Raw genomic sequence first — 16,220 nt, 5'->3', positions numbered from 1 at the left:
GAGTAGGTGCTATTACTTTAATTTTATTTTTTAAATTTTATTTCTTTTATTTTTAATTTTTTTTTTTTACTGGAGTATAGTTGCATTACAGTGCTGTGTTAGTTTCTGCTGTACAATGAAATGAATCAGCTATAAAGCAGATCTTGTTCCCTGAATTGGCAGGCAGATTCTCAACCACTGCACCACCAGGGAAGCCTGCACCACTTATCTTTGTAACTCTATGCCTAAGCACGGTGTTTAGCATGTATTAAGTACTCCGTAGATTTTTCTGAATGAATGCTGTAACTCAAAATAAAAGACATCATCTGCTCCTTTTACAAAAAATAACAACAAAATATATTGACTGTCTACTGTGTAAAAAGTTTAAATTTTCCTGTTTTGCCTGGGATCCAACTCCTCACAATGGTTTCTCAGCGACGCTCTGAAATGACCAAAGGGAATCTGATTTTCTTTGTTCTCTATCTCTTTAAGATCAAATCTTTATATATATAACTAGGTGCTCAGTCCCTCTGCCTCCAGTTACTCCTTTATATAATTTTTCCAGATCCCTAGTTCACTGGGTTCTTTTGTTAATACAGCAGCTATTTCCCCCTCTTTTTTTTCCACTATCACATATTTATAGTCTTTGAGTTACATTTCTGTTAAGAATGTATAATTCTTTGATGCAACATTGACAAAGCTGGGCTTACCTAAAGCTGTGCAGTTATCTTCAGACTCTCCTGGGATACATGAAGGAATCACAGTTGTACTGAGAACTGCTTGTAGAAGATGGAAACCTATTTATGGAGAAAAATCAAATATATAACTAATGCTTCAAGGAAAGAAACCTTAATCAGATTTCCACATAATTACAGTATTTATAAAGTTCTTTTAATTATTTCAAGAATTTGATCCATTGAAACCATAAAAAAAAAATTCATGGAAACAGCCATATCATTGAAAATAAATGAACCCCCAGCTCTTCTGTCCAAGGGTAAAAGCCCTGGCATTACATTCAGAGTTACAGATTTGACCTACTCTAAACATTTCACAGTAACCTTTTCAAAGACCTGATTTTAAAGATTGATTTCTTAAGAAGCTTAGCCATTGGAAAATTGGGAAATTTCCACAGTTTTACTTCATGATGTGTTCAGAGCAATGCTCCAAGGTAGAAACTATCACAAAGAAGGCTTCAAATAAAACTCAGCTCCTATTTATGGTCACAACTAAACAGGACTCTCAACCTAAGATACATCAGTTGTTGATTTAAGTACCTAAGTTACTCTTTGCATTACACATTAAAATCCATTTTAATGAATAAAATGTAATCTAAGTAAAGTCGGAATGTATCTTATCTAATATGGAAAGGAACACACATGCTAGATGAACCACACTGGGCCCAAGAATCCAGTTTCTGTCAGCCCAGTAAGAGTTTAAACAAGGCGTTTCATGGTGTTTCTCCACTGAAAAGATAAATGTTGGGAAACAGGCACCAGAATGATTCAAGCAGTTTTCTGAATTGCATAGTAAGAATTAGAGAATCCTTTTAATTGCACGGATGTTGACTGAAGAGAGTTCTGCTCTTCTTAGGAGTCATGTAGTTGCTCTTCACTCTTCCAGGCTATATGAGTAACCATTATATAAGAAACATTACTCGTGATGGTGAGAGTAGTAGGTAGCAGTTAACATTTCTTGCCCACGTACTGTATGTGGGCATGGTTCTACCCTCCTTACCTATACTATCTAATTTAATCCACTCACTGACTCTTTGAAGAAGATACTACTGTTCTCCCCATTAGACATATGAGAAAAGTGAGTTAAGTAACTTTCCCAAGAGTACATAGCAATGTTCTTGTTGGGCTGCATTACAGAATCTGGCAACAGGCAATAATACTCGAGTATAATGGACATCACAGGGAACAAACTCAGATAAATGTAACTGAAGCAGAGTATTTAACCCCATAGGGAGGCAACAAAGTACGTGGAAAGGCAATCTGGGAGAAAACTTGAGCTATGTAATTTTGGACAAATTAATTAAATTCTCTGGATCTCCATTTTCCCTAGTTTATGAGTTTTGGGGAGAATTAAATGAAATTATATTTTTCTGAAACATCTAACATACCAGCGACTCATGAATGTTCCATGCCACTCAATATCTAGCCTCTGGTTTTAGCAGTAGTATATGTGGATAGTGCCCTCTACTGGTCTATAACAATGTTATAAATCTCTCTGTACTTTGGTATTTTAAAGGATAATTAATCCATGTAATAGAGTATTTTATTTTATTTTTTCACAATCAGAGGAGTATGTATATGTTAAGCAAATTGCATATGATTTGGGGAAAACTGAAATTAAAAACTAAACTACACATAAGCATTAGAATTTGCAATTTCTTAATGTTTCAAACTTGACACATAACAATCCTGTGAAGTAGTTATTAGCCCCAAACAACCGCAGTGTTAAATTACATGTCTGGTCCAAGACCAATTATCTAGTGACCACAGAAGATAAGAGTTAGGAGTCCATCTTTGGACATCAAGCCTCATAACCTTTCAGTGATTTGAAAATATCTTTTGAAAAGTTTAGAACTATCTCCTCCCCACTCCACCATAGTTCTCCTACAATATAAATGACGTTTCAATTGCTCTTATTGGGAAACAAAAAGCTTCTTGCTTTCTTTTTTTTTTTTTTTTTTTTTTTTGCGGTACGCGGGCCTCTCACTGTTGTGGCCTCTCCCGTTGCAGAGCACAGGCTCCGGACGCGCAGGCTCAGCAGCCATGGCTCACGGGCCCAGCCGCTTCGCAGCCTGTGGGATCTTCCCGGACCGGGGCACGAACCCGTGTCCCCCGCATCAGCAGGCGGACTATCAACCACTGAGCTACCAGGGAAGCCCAAAAAGCTTCTTTCTTAAATGACAAAAAAGTGGCTAAAGTTTGGATTCCATTGTCAGTTGAACAGAGATGGAAAAGGATAACTTTGTCCACATAGCTTTCTAGGGTGAATTAGCTAGATTCTCATCCAAGCCAATTTTGTTCTACTTCTCGATATAATTTTGCCATACACTTTCACTGTTGAAGAATTACCCCCTTTAATTTATACAGTCTGCTCAACACAAAGTGGAGTTCTAGATGTGTGTTTTTATATCCCTGACACTCCTATGACTCCATACTTCTTCAACTAATGGGAGGAGATATTACCGATTCTCCCACTGCAAAAGGGCCAATGTGCAAATGCACATTTCTCTCTTTGCAAAGGATCATTTCTTCATCCTTTCCAGAAATCAGATACTAGCCTTTCCTGTTCAGAATTGCTTACAAATGCAACCTGCGACTATTATAGAATCCAGCTAATTGCTTTGAGGTGTTGTTTATTAGGCTTTTTTTTTTTTCTCAAAGATTTTTTGTATTGTTTGTTTTTCCACTGTTGGAAACTTTGTTCCAGTTAGTCACGCCATAAGTGAAATATTTGCCTTTGTGAATTAAAGAATATTCAGGGCAGGGTGTGCCTCCACAAAAACTGGGCTGTCCTAACCTATGACACTCTCTTGGACATAGTCCATCGCTGAGGATGGTTTCTGTGAGACTTGGTACATTAATCCAACATTTGGGTATTTTACAGATGGAATTGTAAATAATTTTAAATGCTATTCTCAAATGAAAGTGTTTACACTACAGTTCCATCATAGATGCACGTAGCCAATAAACTATCAAAATTGGTTCTAAATCATGTGTCCAGCTGCAAAGCTCTATTACCTAAAAGCAGTGGTCCTCAGGTTTTTCTCAACCTCACCTCTGGCCCAGGGCTTTGCAAAATCAGGTAGAGGAGTAAGTGGGAATGATCAAAAGATTGAAAAAGTCCACCCATGGAGAATTTTGATATCCAGCACCCTGTCACCCTTATATATCACTACTCATTACAGTCATACAGGGAAGGAATAGATGCTAACGTCCTATCCATATATTTCCTTAATCTTTCAGTTGTTCATGACTTTAGTGTTATTTGAACATAATGATCTCTCTGTAATTCAAATGCAAATCTTATATTTGAGTTTTCAATCTTGACCATGGGTCCCTGCTAAGAAAATAATTCCCTGTGATATTAAAGATGTTAGACAGGGTCAGTGTGTCAGAAAACAGATCTGGTAGCAAGCTCTACATTGGTAACTAAGATACAGAGGAATTCCGTGCTAAATGATAATCTGTAAACTCAAAACTGGCCATTGGAACTTCTGTTTCAATAATGTTATGAAAACAAAACTCCCTTTGGAGGCCATTATTCCTGTCAAATTTCCAGATGGGTTTCAGTAATGTAAAGCTCACCTGTTCATCTCTCTACCTTCATCTTTCACAGATTTGTTTCCATGAAACCTCAAATGTGCCAGCAGGAAGTGACACCGGTGACTCACAGCACACATATCACCTCTACTCCGTGGGTCAGGGCCGAGCCTACACCTTACACGATACTGGGGACAGCGCGTGGGAGCGGTGGAGTACCATCACCCCAGTGGGGGGAGCACTAAGTAAGAAGTGCTTGCCTGATAGTCAGGAGGAATGCCAGATATAGAAAGCACCCTTTTTATTGTATATGGTTTCTTTTGTCCTTGCTTCTTTATGGCCACACTGAGGGGCCATCTCGAAGGAGGCTGAGATTTGGTGACTGGCTGACCAAGCCTATTCCTCAATAATCAACTGCAATTCTCGGAGATAAAATGGCTTTCCTGAATAACAATCAAGCAAATAAAAATGACCCGAAATAAAATGAGATAGGTTACAGAATGAAAAGAATGCACCTTATTTTCCCAATTTCACCTTTTAGGCTATTTAGACTGGAACAGCAAATTCATAATGAATCATAGTATTTGCCCAACCCCAAAACAGGCAGCAAAATCTGCTTTGTTCACACTTTTGCTGTGGTCACATGCCTACCTATTTATGGACTGTTAGTTTTCTACCTTCTTCCAGGGCAGTCTGTAATTTTAGGATTTGTCTGTAACATAGTAGGCTTTTTAGGTCTTGTATACTTTCAAGGAGTGAATATGCCTTTACCACTTCCAGATGCCTTTTTGTCTCAAATCCACTATTAGATAAAGTCCTGCTTCACTTCATTAAAATAACTGTAAACTATCACATCAGACACTGAAAATAACTATTGTCAGTACTTTCTAGTAACAGCCTATGTTTTCAGAGAATAGAATATATATATATATGTGTGTGTGTATACATATACATCATAATATATATCTATATATCACAAATCTTGCTTCCTACCAGCAATCATTTTCTTCCTACAGTTTTTCAACATTAACCTTATCACTAAGCTTCATTAAAGTAAAAGCCAACAACTATTTGAGATAAAAACAGGATAACAGGGTGAAACCAGAGGTTGATGTAATAATGGGTTACAAATAAGTCTTTAAGTTTGAGTTTCAAATATAGCCATAAGATCTTCCTTGTCAAGTGTCAAGAAAAGATTTAATACGCCATGTTTTTCAGTTCAGAGACATTAAACTAAACTCTTCAATTTCGGTAGTAGTTTCTAAATCATACTTCAAAGTGCTCATATATTTTAGTGATCATACAATACTATACTTAATGCTCTCATAATGCAGGAGAAATCGTATCAACTATTGTATAAAGGATACACTTTGGGGCTTCCCTGGTGGCGCAGTGGTTGGGAGTCCGCCTGCCAATGCAGGGGACACGGGTTCAAGCCCTGGTCCGGGAAGATCCCACATGTTAAATTTAAAAAAAAAAAAAAATAAAAGGATACACTTTGTACTAATTTGGGTGTTTTGGAATTTTGTGACTAAAAGCTCTAAATATGGAACTTGCCCCTCCTAAAACCAAAGATTCATCTCTATCGTATTATTTCAAAGGATCTATTGAAACTGTATTTTTTTTTCTTTAAGATAATGTTACAGGAAGGTCTTTTTAGAACCTTTTCTGTCTTCACTCCCTTCCATCATGCTTCTCACACTATCCCTACTGATCCAATTCAGAAATTTAAATGACTATTACATTATTGTCTCAAAAAAATCTTCTAAAGGAGCAACAGTTTAGATTATAAGCGTTTGTCATTTGCCTTTTTTTCATTATGGTTATATTGTGTACTACAGCTTTGAAAACTTAACGACATTTTTAGAAGCATATTGTCTATCATATCATTCATTCTTTATAGTAGCCTATTGCCAAAAACGAATTTGCAAAAGGATAGAGTTTTAATCGGTAAGCATCAAAAAAGAGGAGAAAATGAGTACATAAAAGATAATTTTAAAAGCCTTAATTACACTTCATTTCGAGAATCTATGTAATGCACCTAGCATAATGGAAGGTGCTAAGAAACTTTATTTTGTGAAAATATATAGTTTTTTGGTTAACAGTGGAGACTCCAACTTTCGTGAGAAGCACAAGTTCATCTGTAGTATGATGGTAGGGTGGGAATGGCTTAATTATACTTGATAAATGGGAAAGGAGAGCAGCTTAGCTCTCTTATACTTACTTTTAGTAACTACATGTCTCTAAGAATATTTGTTCAATAAATATCTACTGAGATTTTTCTATATGCAAGATACTGAACGAGCTGCTGAAAGGAAAACTGATGCAAAGGACATAGCTCCTGTTCTAGCTAGAGTTAATGAGGCTAGACTCCAGGTGGTGGCGAGAGAGAGAATTCATAGATGACACCAAGTTTCTGGCCAGAAAATACCAAGGAAGGTGGTGCCATTAAAAGAGGCGATAACATAAGCAGGACAGCATGTTTGTGGTGGCATCTGCAGATAGTAGACATGAGGAGGGCATAATGAGAGAAGGAATTTGAGTTTTTAGTTCATATATCACCTATTTATATTTATGAGGCAGTTGGGAGAACACATCTGGAGTAAAACAATAAGAATGGAGTTGGTGGAGTCTATTTGAAAATCATATGAGGAAATATCACCTTTAAAGGCACAGGAGTCATTCAAATGTTCCACGGGAAATAGTACGCAATGGAAAATAATGAACTTCGGGAAATAGGTGATAAGGAGTGGATAGAAATGGCCAAGGAATTTGGGGAAAAAAGGAAGTTCAGTCTTGCGGGAGCCAAGAGAGCAGAGTTACAAAAGGAGGCATGGAGATATACAGACTGCCAACAAACACATGAAAGAATGCTCAACATCATTAATCATTAGAGAAATGCAAATCAAAACTACAATGAGATATCATCTCACACCAGTCAGAATGGCCATCATCAAAAAATCTAGAAACAATAAATGCTGGAGAGGGTGTGGAGAAAAGGGAACACTCTTGCACTGCTGGTGGGAATGTGAATTGATACAGCCACTGTGGAGAACAGTATGGAGGTTCCTTAAAAAACTACAAATAGAACTACCATATGACCCAGCAATCCCACTACTGGGCATATACCCTGAGAAAACCATAATTCAAAAAGAGTCATGTACCAAAATGTTCATTGCAGCTCTATTTACAATAGCCCGGAGATGGAAACAACCTAAGTGTCCATCATCGGATGAATGGATAAAGAAGATGTGGCACATATATACAATGGAATATTACTCAGCCATAAAAAGAAACGAAATTGAGCTATTTGTAATGAGGTGGATAGACCTAGAGTCTGTCATACAGAGTGAAGTAAGTCAGAAAGAAAAAGACAAATACCGTATGCTAACACATATATATGGAATTTAAGGGAAAAAATGTCATGAAGAACCTAGGGGTAAGACAGGAATAAAGACACAGAACTACTAGAGAACGGACTTGAGGATATGGGGAGGGGGAAGGGTAAGCTGTGACAAAGCGAGAGAGAGGCATGGACATATATACACTACCAAACGTAAGGTAGATAGCTAGTGGGAAGCAGCCGCATAGCACAGGGAGATCAGCTTGGTGCTTTGTGACTGCCTGGAGGGGTGGGATAGGGAGGGTGGGAGGGAGGGAGACGCAAGAGGGAAGAGATATGGGAACATATGTATATGTATAACTGATTCACTTTGTTATAAAGCAGAAACTAACACACCATTGTAAAGCAATTATACCCCAATACAGATGTTAAAAAAATAGATAGATAAAGGAGGCATGGGGTGGTCAGCAATGCAATGATTGAAGAAAGTATGAGTGACTCCATCATAAATAAGATTCATCATTATTCAGGGAAAATAGTGTTAAAATCAGCAATAAAAATTGCTGTTGATTTTTTTAACACTAGAATTGGTTTTATAGAATATGGTTTTATACTAGAATATGGTTTTATATTTGCATCCAGCTTACCATTAATATGAATTTTATTTGTCTTGGTAACTCAAGCACTGATTATCCAAACTGTGAATTATGAGTGGCAATGTGTTATAGCAATGGAAAACACATTAGCTAATGCTTCTTACCCTGGAGTAATTTTGTTAACCAGGGACACGGAGCAATGTCTGGAGACATTTTTGTTTGTCACAACTCAGGGTGGGTGGGGTGCTACTGACATCTAGTGGGTAGACACCAGGATTGCTGCTAAACACCCTGCAGTTAGTTATAGGACAGTCCACAACAAAGAATTATCCAGTCTGTAATGTAAATAGACCCAAGGCTGAAAAACCCTGCAGTAGACCCGTGAGGTATGGAACACAGTTCTAGCTCAGATACTAACTTTATCCCTCTGAAGCTAGGTTTCCTTATCTCTGAAAATGTCACCTAGGCTTGGGGTGGAGTGGAGGCGGAGATGGAATTTAGATTAGATTACTCTAAGGTTCCATTCATTTCTAAAACAATACTTTTCTTTTTCTTACTGACTATCCATCACTGCCCGACCTCTCTCTTTCTCTCTCTCTCTCCCTCTTTCTCTCTCTCACACACACACACACACACACACGTACACACACCCTGTGATATACTTAAATTTTGTTAGGCATACCATCAGTGAATACAGACTACATTAAAGATAGAAATGGGAAAAATAGGGAAGAAAAGGTATTCAACTTTATTATTAAATAGAACTGAATTTTCAAAAACTATTGCTCAGCCATAATATTTTGCTTCTCAAGCACGTTTTCAAAGAACAGCTGGTTGAGTCAAAACATAGTGCTGAGAACTCTAAATAAAGTACCATTCTAATCACCCATCCAACAACATTTACTGAGTGATTAACAGTCTGTTACAATGAGAATGATAAAAGATAAGTACAGCACCAGTTAGGAGAGACAGCGCCAGATACACACTTACAGGGTGACATGAAAAGGGCAGGACCGAAGGATTCAGAGGGATGCAAAGGGGTGGGGGGAAGACTGCACATTTATTTCCCAGTGGTGAGGGAAAGATGAAAGGGGCTATCAGAGAAGGCTTGATACTTCTCTTCAGTCTTAAAGGATGGGGAGAACTTTCACCGAAAGTGAAGAGTGAGTTGGGAGCATCCACAGTAGACGATACAGCATATTCATAAATGGAGACTTACACTCTGGGTAACTCACTTCTTTTTAAGTCTGCTTTCTCATTTGTAAACTGGGAATAGTAACACTTTTCCTGGGTAAAAAGGAGTTATTATAAAGATCAAATGAGGCATTTTTCTAAAAAAGCACTTTCTGCTACTAATAACAGCTCTAATTTCAAAAGTGTTTTTTAGTATTTTAATATTATGATATTTATAATGGCCGTATATAATAACCTGATGACATAGTTATTATGATCTCCATTTTACAGATGACAAAACTGAGGCTCAAAGAGGAATAAATCCTTCCAAAAGTATGAAATAAAAGAACTGGGGTGTGAAACCTATATTCTATATACTATGTCTCTTGATTCAAAACTATACAGTTTGACTAACACACCATTGTTAAGCAATTATACTCCAATAAAAACGTTTAAAAAATATACAGTTTGACACACATACGTGTGCGTGTGTGTATATATAAACATATACATATATGTGTGTGTGTATATATATATATATATACACACACACATATATTTATACGTATATATGAGGAAGAGAGGCTTTTCCCCTTATCCTGAGGACTTTCAAGAGGATTTGTATTTAACTCACTTTCAAGCCTCAAATTTAAAATTCAGGATTTTTGACCTAAGTAATTAAGGGTTAACATTTTTTTCTGGGCAATTATCAAGTTGTCTTGTGTGTTATAAATATAATTCTAGTTAATTAAATCATTACTTTAACCTAGAATATCACTGAAGCTTTATTTGCCCTATAACCAGACAGGCACTCTTACATAAACTGCATTGCCAGAGGACACTGAGTCTGTCGCATTACTTCATTTTTCCAAAGGTTCCATAATTGCCATACCAAGGCAATGGTTTTCAGGGCGCTTCTCCTTGAGGACCTCTCCTATTACAGCTCTAGGGAGTCTTCCTATTGTCTTCTGAAGGAATGTTCTCAACAGTAGTTACAGCCATACGAATTAGACAATTTGCATAGGCCTATATTCAGGGCGAAGACTGACAGAATGAGGAAGCCACACCTTAATTTTTTTTTTTTTTTTTGGTACGCAGGCCTCTCACTGTTGTGGCCTCTCCCATTGCGGAGCACAGGCTCCGGCGCAGGCTCAGCGGCCATGGCTCACGGGCCCAGCCGCTCTGCGGCATGTGGGATCTTCCCGGACCGGGGCACGAACCCGTGTCTCCTGCATCGGCAGGCGGACTCTCAACCACTGCGCCACCAGGGAAGCCCAGCCACACCTTAATTTACAGTCTTTTAAAAAAGGATTCCTTTGACATTTGCATCTCCTGGGTGATTATTAACCAGGAAATGGGAGATTCTTGGGCAAAAATGAACAGAAGACATTCAAATTCAATTTTTCCAAAGTGATTATGTGAATATTACACTTTTTTTTAACCAAAGAACTATGTCTATTTCCTCACTCTTAATAGAAGTGTGCTGTAGATTCCAACTTGACCCTTTATCAATACTACATTCAATTCACAATATTGTGAATGATCCAGGGAACAAAAAGGATGTGGGTTTCCTTCTCCTTGATTTCTTTACTTACTATACATCTAGGAAAGTATAAAAATAGAAACAAAGGCCTCAGTCAACTGATGTCAATGATGGCTTCATAATAAAAGTCATTTCCTGGGTATTAAAAATGCTGAAATAGGTTAAGTAAAATTTTAACATATTTCAGCTGAGCTTAAGGAAATAATTGTATCTTTTCTGTGCTTGATTTTGAGTGATACCATAAAGTACCATTTTTGCACAAATACCAGTCCCCATAACAGATTCTAAGCCCTGGGGCAGTCCCCAGACTACTCTGGAACTTCTCTATTAGAACCTGTTACTTTTATTATGCTTCTGATAACTCTGAGAACCTCTGGCTCTTTACACATTGCTCCAGAGTGACCTTGACATTTGCCATCTCTAAATCCTTGTAAGGTACCTGATTCACTGAGCCTCAGTTTCTTCATTTGTCAAACTGGTCTAATCATACCTACCTCCTATAGTGTTTTAAGGAGCAAAGGAGATGATAATGTGGAGAACACCTAACACACAACATGGTTGGCTCACAGGAGGCATTTGGTAACTGTTAGCTCCCTTCCCAGCTCCTGGATTTGGGCCTCAGTGCTGAAACACACACCCCAATTGCCCAAGTTGTTCATGTGGCAAGATGATGCGGAAGGCAGCTAGAATACCTAGACCAAAACCCAGACCGGAGAGGCCTGTCATCCTGTTTCTACCTATGATGTGTCATCTCAGGTTGTGCCAGCACCAGGCAGCTCATAAACTCTCAGGGTCAAAGGAAAAGATCTGAGGTGAGCCATTGCCTCATTGAGATCCATGCTTCTCAGGTTTCAAGAAAGAATGTTTATTCTGCTCAATTCTCTGTCATTGTGCAATGAAGTGGACATCAGTTGTCTTGGATCTGTCATTCAGGAACACGCTCAAAAGCCCGTTTGGGTATCAATGAACATGTCTGACTTTTAGATCAAGAGCCCCTAAACGTTAATTGCAGAACTCAAGAGAAAAATTTCTCCTCTTCATCCTGCAACAGTCAAAGATTAGAAATGATAATTTAGGGCTTCCCTGGTGGTGCAAGTGGTTGAGAGTCCGCCTGCCGATGCAGGGGACACAGGTGCGTGCCCCGGTCCAGGAGGATCCCACATGCCGCGGAGCGGCTAGGCAAGAGAGCCATGGCCGCTGAGCCTGCGTGTCCGGAGCCTGTGCTCCACAACGGGAGAGGCCACAGCAGTGAGAGGCCCGCGTACCACAAAAAAAAAAAGAAATGATAATTTAACTCTAAAATTATATATTATTTAGAATGCATTATCTAGTTTGAGGTATCTCAACCCTTTTACTTAACGTTGAGTAAGATAATAGTGCCAGCAAACCCGGGTGCGAACTTTTTCAGCGTAGCTTTGCTTTTCTATGGGACACCGGGTAACAGTTTCCCCATATATAAAGCAAGAACATCAATATCAAATATTTATAAAATGTAAAGGTAACCAAATGATTGTGGGGTGTGTGTAGCAATTTAAATCTGCATGTGTTGGAGACAGAGGATGGAAATGAAAGTGTCTGTATTTTTTCCACAGATATAAATACATGTGAATTCCACAAAAAAAAGCGAAAATAAAATGTTTGCTGAAATCTAAAATAACTTTCCTTCTTTTGAAGGCTAGACATTTGGGAAAAGTATTTCTAGGTAATCTTTTGTTTGGGGGGGAAATGGCAGTTTCACAAGTAACTGGTGGCCTTGCCTTGTGCTTTGGAATAAGACTATTGAACTTGCATACCTGAATAAAGTACAGAGATATGATATAGAACTTCAAACAGGAACTTTCTAGTGGCAGGGAAATATCTAAACAAACTGGGAAAACAGAAACTGACCTAGCTCATTTGGAAATGGGCTTGGCAGCTGATGAAATAGGTGAACTATAATTAAGAAATGCAATAAAGGAGTTAAGCACTTTTATGGCAACAAAAACACACACGACACATACGCTAGGTAGGTAGTAACCAGGTTATTCAGAGGCTCTTGCTGTCTCAAATTAGCATATTCAATGAGTGGCCCAGAACAGACACTTGCATTGTTCAGAGCAACCTTAGAAGTGGAAAAAAAAAGCGCTAAGCTATTCTGATCTCTAGGTTAATTTCTAACTTTAGGAAGACTGTCACCTTTGTAAATTCATTCTTTTCACGGAGACTTCAAAACAAAGATAGCAAAGCCACATTATTTACTGAGAACCTTCTAGCACGTCGTTCTTCGTACAGTTTTGGTAGAAACCACAGATCCAGTTTCCACCTGTGTCCTTGAAGTTGGACGACTATGCATAGTTGTTACAACTACACATAGTATGCATTTCATTAGGTTTCCCAACCCGTTAAGATAAGGCGTGTCGAAATAATAATTGTCACATCCTGCACAGGTAGAGTGAGTTAGGGGAATTCGCCTCATTGCAACTCCAGAAAAAAAGCGAGATTGACAACCTTTATTTCCTTATTAAAATTTTCATATACAGCTCCAAATTCCTCTTGAAGTTTAGGAATTCACAATATATATTTTTAAACCAGTTAAGTTAAAGATTTTTTTTTTCCCTGTCCACAAGAACTAAATTATCTCAAATAAGAAGCATTAAAGTACGCTCAGCCATTACAGAATACAAGGGTGCAAGTAGCAGCGAGCGAAAAGAGCCCGACCAGCCCGCGGGGGGGGAAAACCGGAAGCAGCAGGTGTTGGCGTCCAAGGGCCTCCAGGAGCACCCGGACCTGCGCGTGTCCCTCCCGCTCCGGGTACGCAAACAGCCTTTTCATTCTCTGGAGCTTCAGCGAAGCTGGCACCGCCTCACGCCAGCGCCCCCAGACGCTTAACCTGCCTTGATTTAGAAAACCTAAGGCAAGACAGGCGGAACAGCGTTTCTCTCCAAAAGGTCTTTCCTAGGCGCGGGTCTAGTCCATACTCCCGCCTCCTGTCCCCGCCCCCAGCCCGGTTTTCCCCCGTCTTTTGGATTTCTAGAACTGTCAGATTTTCAAAAGGAAACAACAAACCCGAAATCTTTTCAACTTTTTATTTCGCCTAATACGGAGCTATATTACTTCATGCAGAACACACAGACCAAGTTCATCTATCCGTGCAAGGTATTTTAACACCAGCCCCTACCCCACCGTCTTCCATCGCCTGCTGGAGGGAAAGACGGGCTCGCCTAACGAGAGACGTCGTTCGAAACGGAGTACACCTGAGTCTGGTGGAAAGCGCGGTACTTGTCAAAAGACAGCTGCCCCGGGGCCGCGCAGTCTCGTCTTCCGCGGCGGGAAGGGGCGGGGTACTCACCCAGGCAGAGCAGCGGCGCGGGGACCCAGCGGGCACGGCGCGGCTCCATCCTCCTCCCCGCGTCAGCGTGTGCGGGGCGCGGGCGTGGCCTGGGCGGCGGGCGGGCGGGAACCGGAGGGGCTGCGGCGGAGGCTGCGGTGGCGGCGGCGGGCGCTGTGGGAGCTGCGGGGTCCACGCGTCGGCAGCTTTTCCCTCCGACACCCGGTCTGTAGGGCAAGTGAACTCCACAGCCCGCGCCGAGACCTTTATAAGTACGGGGCGGGGCCTGGGGACTGAGGACTAACTGCGTGTCCGGAGTTTCATAATCGCCCCCGGGGGAGGAGTGGCCGGAGGAGTGTCCGGATGTCATCCTCCCTCTCTGAACACCTGCGAGTGGCTGAGGAATGAAACAATGCTCTTCAGGTGAGCCGGGGACTACTCCCCACACTTTTGCAGCTCCCTCTCGGGCTCCTGCGGGCGGAGGTAGGGAGCGTGGACCAGACGGGTGGGTTTGCGCTGTGGGACCACCTGCTGGATAGTGGGCGGTTTTAGTTGCTCTGGGTGACAGGCATAACTTGAGTCAGCCAGTCTTCCTCCCAGGGCTGGAGTTCCCAGTACGTGCATTTGGAGAGCTGTGTGTGTGTGAGTGACTTACAGAAGTTCTTGAAACTTGTCAGCGGCTCAAGTACTTTCTTTGTGGTCACACCCACCACTGCCCAGAGTTGCTTTTTGCGTCTACACCTTCTTTCGAAGCCCTCGGCTTCCTACGTGGTACAGGCATTTATGGCTTCAAAATCTAGTGATTATGAAGAAATAATCATAATTATTTCTTCATAATCATCATTTCTTCCCCTAAATGATTTAACTTCCCTGAACTTTGCCTTAATCCTGTCACTCCGCTGTACAGAATCTTTCAGTAACTTCCCATTGCCTTTTGGACAAGGCCAGACACAAATGTAAAGCCAACAGTCTTTTCAACCTCAGCTCCCACTAGTTCACCGGACAAATTTTCACACCCCAGCCAGGCTGGGAAACTCACTCTGCCTTTGCTTATTCCCACTTTCCTCCCTGTGCTGGTGGAGTCACAGTTTGGGGAAATGGCTGCGTTTTACTGGAGCTGGTCAAATCCTACTCGCTTTCCTGGTTCTCCTCAAGGGCCTGGATTTCTTGACCCTACAGGGATCTCTCTCCATTCTGATCTCTTACAGCTTGTATTGTTTATCTTTCCCCTAGACTCGGAATTCTAGATCTGGTACTTCATACCTGATGAAACTACTTTGATTTGTTTAACTTTTCTTGTTTGTCAGTCATATGTTCAGATCTGTATGAATACATAAGTTGCCTTACTTGTTGTTGTATTTCCCCTGTAGGGCCTGAAAACAGTGTGTCAATACAGCAGTACTGACAGCATAGTTGAATGGAAAATGGAATCTAATGGATGTTGGTTAACTCCTTACCTTTCTACTTTTTGTTTTCTTCTTCTTATTCCTTTCATTTTCCTCCCTCCCTCTCTCTCTCTTCTTCCTTCCTTTCTTTCCTTCTTTCTTTCTTTCCCTTTCTTTTCTTTTTCTTTCTTTTCTTTTTCTTTCTTACTTTCTCCTTCCCTCCCTCCCTTTGTTTCTTTCTTCCTTCCTTCCTTCCTTTCTTCCTTTCTTCCTTTCTTTCTCCCTCTTTCTCCTTCACCAGAACTCTCATGTTGGAAACAAATACTTTGTCTTTCCCTCAGTGGTTAAGATCATGGGTTCTGGATTTAGATTGTCTGCATGTGAATCCTTGGACAAGTTGTTTAACCTCTCTCCATTTCCTCATATGTAAAATAGGGATAATAATAGTATCTAACTCATCGGAAGATAATGAAGGTGCTTTCTGTAATGCCTAGTACAGAGTTGGCGCTCGTTAAAAATACCTGTTGTGATATGTAAACACATGTTAGGATGATGGTACTTAATAGGTTGGCAGTATTCATGAGCTAAATGAATGAACACGTGGTAAGGTAGAGGTAGGA

General features: G+C 40.2%; 1 protein-coding gene across 1 annotated transcript in view; it reads right to left on the bottom strand.

Annotated features, from left to right (window-relative positions):
* EREG (epiregulin) overlaps positions 1-14,285 on the bottom strand; it is an 18,173-nt gene extending 3,888 nt beyond the window's left edge. The window contains exons 1-2 of the mRNA XM_024754153.1: positions 14,237-14,285; positions 690-776 (exon numbers count right to left, since the gene is read on the bottom strand). Coding sequence (XP_024609921.1) covers positions 690-776; positions 14,237-14,285 — 136 coding nt within the window. The remainder of the gene's footprint in view (positions 1-689; positions 777-14,236) is intronic.
* Between the last annotated feature and the right edge of the window lie 1,935 nt (positions 14,286-16,220).

The sequence above is a fragment of the Neophocaena asiaeorientalis genome, unplaced genomic scaffold (assembly GCF_003031525.2).
Source record: "Neophocaena asiaeorientalis asiaeorientalis breed wild unplaced genomic scaffold, Neophocaena_asiaeorientalis_V1.1 scaffold148, whole genome shotgun sequence".
In the NCBI taxonomy this organism is placed as follows: domain Eukaryota; kingdom Metazoa; phylum Chordata; class Mammalia; order Artiodactyla; family Phocoenidae; genus Neophocaena; species Neophocaena asiaeorientalis.
Note: the sequence above shows the minus strand (reverse complement) of the source record. Positions and strands in the feature narration are given on the sequence as shown.